The sequence below is a fragment of the Tribolium madens genome, unplaced genomic scaffold (assembly GCF_015345945.1).
Source record: "Tribolium madens isolate multiple individuals breed KSU strain unplaced genomic scaffold, Tmad_KSU_1.1 Scaffold_91;HRSCAF=231;Tcas5.2_LG7, whole genome shotgun sequence".
NCBI lineage: Eukaryota > Metazoa > Arthropoda > Insecta > Coleoptera > Tenebrionidae > Tribolium > Tribolium madens.
The window spans coordinates 3,737,324-3,741,076 of NW_025401063.1; the positions used below are offsets into that span (position 1 = coordinate 3,737,324).

Sequence of the window (3,753 nt, forward strand, 5' to 3'; positions counted from 1 at the left end):
CAAAATTCTTGATGGTTTAGAAGTTATAGTTGAATTAAAATTTTGGATATTTTTGATTGTATCAGCAATTTTCTTGATAACTATTCAAATTAGAAGAATTCTCTTTTTTTGTGTGATAAAAAATTAAATTTGCTGTCCAATAGTACCACACAAAAAGGACTATCGTCAATAATTTCAAAGTTATAGCAATAAATAATAAAAAATCGCTCAAAATTTCGACTAAAATCAAAAAAATTAAAATACTTCATAATTTTGGGAGTTCATGAGACTTAGAAGAGTACAAAAACGTTGTAAAAATGCAAGAAATGATTTTTTTTTAATTTTTGTGTAATTCTGTATGAATATATTGAGTTAAAACATTGGGTTTGTCGAGCGGCGTTGTGGTAAGTCACAAAAGGTAAGTTGAAAGAAATATTATGAAAAGGTAAGTTTTGTAATAGAAATAAAAGAATATTTTTTTTACTAATTAATATTATTACTAATAATTCAAATAAATGTAAGATAAGAGCAAAAGAGCTTTAAAACATGCACAGGGTACTGCATTTTATATGTCCGAAAAATCGATCTCCGAAACTAAAAAGTTTTGCCAAAAACGAGTGATACATTCTGGGGTTCTGTTTTTGCGAAAATAATATTGATTAAAACCACACAGACAAACCGACATTATAAGACACTTTTTTACGAGGAATTTCATGATGTAGTTAACTATTTTTGCCAGTTATAAGATATAAATTTATGTTTTTTTTTGATTTTGCTAAAATGTCAACTTTTGTTTGTAAGTCGAAAACAAAAAACAATAGCGGAATGCGGTTTCAAATAATATTATTTTTTCAAAAAAGAGCCTCAAAAAATATCACTATACTTGTTTTTGGCTAAACCTCTTAGTTTCGGAGATTCCCTATTCGGACATCCAAAATGCAGCAATGTACAGAGTGAATCTCCGAAACTGAGAGGTTTAGTCAAAAACGGATGATACATTCTGGACTCATTTTTTGAGAAAAAAATATTGGTAAAAACCGCATCCCGCTATCGTCTTTTGTTTTCGACTTAATAGACAAAAGTTGACATTTTGTCGAAATATAAAAAAATTCATATCTTTGTAGAAGATACAGCTTTGAAACAAAAACATTATAGAGGCACTTTTTACGTAGAAGTTAATAATGTTGTTAACAATTTTTTTCAGTTATTTGTTTAGCAGTAATAAGATAAACTTGTATTTTTTTAAATAGGAATCATATGACATTTTTAAAAAGCTATTTTTTTTCTGATCTTAAAAATATATAAGAATATATGTTTTAAATGTTTTTGTTAATTTTTAAATAAAAAAAWTKTTTTTGTAATATTTTGACATTTTGTTGGTGGTTGGCCATGGAAACAAATGGTTATTTTGTGTGTAATTATCAAATAAGTATTTTAAAATTTTAGTAAAGTAAAAATGCATTCTTCAAATTCAAATTCAAATTCTTTTGACTGACCCCTAGATCATTTTCAATTTTTCTAATGGCAATATTAGAATTTGCTGCGACACTCCCTAATACTAGTTGATTTCTTCTTCTTCTCGGTTTTCTTTTTCATAACATTTTGGTCGGTTGTTTAAAAGCACAGAATAATTTTAATTTTTTTACAAGTCGGTCAAATATTCTCAAGCTTCGTTGTCGCTTTTCTGGTTATTTTTCTAAATAATTTTGGCCAACTGTCAACTTTTGTTTATAAGTTGAAAACAAAAGACGATAACGTGATGCGGTTTTCATCAATATTATTTTCTCAAAAAATGGTATCACTCGTTTTTAGCTAAACCTCTTAGTTTTGGAGATTCCCTATTCCGACATCCAATATGCAGCACCCTGTACGTAAGTGTACTAGTGAAATAGATATAAGTAAACAAAAAGTAAGAAAAATAAAATATAAAGTAAATGTAACATAATAATAAAATAATAAAATTTATAATAAAAATTATAGAAAAAATTAAATACAAAATAATTATTTAAATAAAAAATTATTTCTATAATAAATAATAATAATAATAAATTATAGAAATAAATGAAAACTTTTCATTATTTTGTAAATTTCGGCTAAAGTGTATTGACAATATTAAATGTTTTAAATTATACAGGATGCGCCAGAACTCGCGCCCTAGAAAAAATACCACCTGGTATCTACCAGGAACATGGAAAAAATTCTATCTATAAAAATTTCGAAGTTATGAGAGTATAAATTTTGCACTTTGACTCTATTTATTTCTGTTGGAAAAATAATTTTCCAAGTTTTTTTGCTACAGGCTATTAGGAAGAAGAAATAAACATAAAAGAAAATGTAAGAGATCAAAGTTTTTCAATTTTTTTATCATCAGTGCTTGTACATAATTTTTTTTATTTTCTTGTTTAAAAGTAACTGGAAAATAAGTAAGCACCTTTGGTGGGATTCAAAAGAGACAGGAGTTTTATATAGAGTTTATTGAGATGTTTTATTACATTTTAACAACATTCTTAAGAAACATCAAATTTTCATCAATGACAACCTTTAAAAATAGATAAACGTAACGAACAGTTAGAACTTAACAGTGAAATACAGAAAACGAGAACAATCTGTGACTTAGCTACACTGAATAGATTTCATTTAAAAAAATAACAATATGCTTAAAGTCTCATATAAATGTACAATGTTTTCAATAAGTGGTAATAGATATGGCCCTAATTTATATACAGTTGTATCATTAAGACTACCAAGGACGTTGAAAAAAACTYGTATAATTACTTTATTGTATTTGGATCGTAATAAAACTTTTTTAGTAATATTCCCTTATTGTTTGTGGTTATTGTGTTTATATACAACAATGTGTAACCTAAAATATTGTAGAAACCCACTTATAGTTTGCACGGTCACAATCAACACTATTTGAGCTTTAAAGCACTTTAAGTGATTGACGAAAAAACACAGGTCTGTTCATCGGATGAGCAAAGCAATTCCGGTGAATTATAAATGTATTCAGGGAGTTCAAACTTTGTTAAATTTGCAACAAACGCCACCGCTTTACTCCCAACTTCAGGTTTTGTTCGCCGATGGCTACCGACTAAGCAAACAAGCTCACTCTTTATTACTGCAAATACGAAGACATTCTCTTGATTTTGAGATTTGCGTCACGGATCGTCCGATTGAAATTCATCACTGCACCGTTTCTTCACTATTTACACATTTATACATGTTCGGGGATAACTTTTTCACTCCTGGTTTGTTAGTTTTGTTCCCGGGAGTTGGAAAGTTTTTACGGCCCCGCCACCGCCACCAGAACGCTGAGAAGACATGCAGAAAATGGATATTCTAGGCGCAGTTGGCCGCCGTGCTGCATTGCTGCGGGATGCTCTCCTGCAAAAAATTGATTGGATTAAGTTGGAACACAAACGAGATACTGCAACGATAATAAAAGCTACAAAATTGCATGTTTTCGTCTAGCTGTCAATGATTTATCGCATGAGTAAAGGAATTGTGCCCTAAAGGCTCGATTGATCCCTTTTACAGCATTTTTCATAGTTTTTGCGGTGCTTTTCAGGCGGAAATGTGATATCACAACAAAAAAAACTATTTTTGTAATGGGTCGCAAATACGTGCTTGTTTTCATAAAAAAATATGCAGTTAAAATTTTGATGAATTGGTTTATGACTACGAATTTTGTTATTTGTTATTTGTTTATTTGAAATGTTCAAAAAAATTAACATAGAAAAAGTTATTTTCTAGGCTAGGGTATAGAGGATACAA

The 3,753-nt window shown here is 29.0% G+C and overlaps 1 protein-coding gene across 1 annotated transcript in view; it reads right to left on the bottom strand.

Annotated features, from left to right (window-relative positions):
• Nucleotides 1-2,454: 2,454 nt before the first annotated feature.
• LOC123010828 (lachesin-like) overlaps nucleotides 2,455-3,753 on the bottom strand; it is a 107,438-nt gene continuing 106,139 nt past the window's right edge. The window contains exon 6 of the mRNA XM_044407973.1: nucleotides 2,455-3,363. Within this exon, the coding sequence (XP_044263908.1) occupies nucleotides 3,263-3,363 (101 nt within the window). The 3' untranslated portion in view covers nucleotides 2,455-3,262. The remainder of the gene's footprint in view (nucleotides 3,364-3,753) is intronic.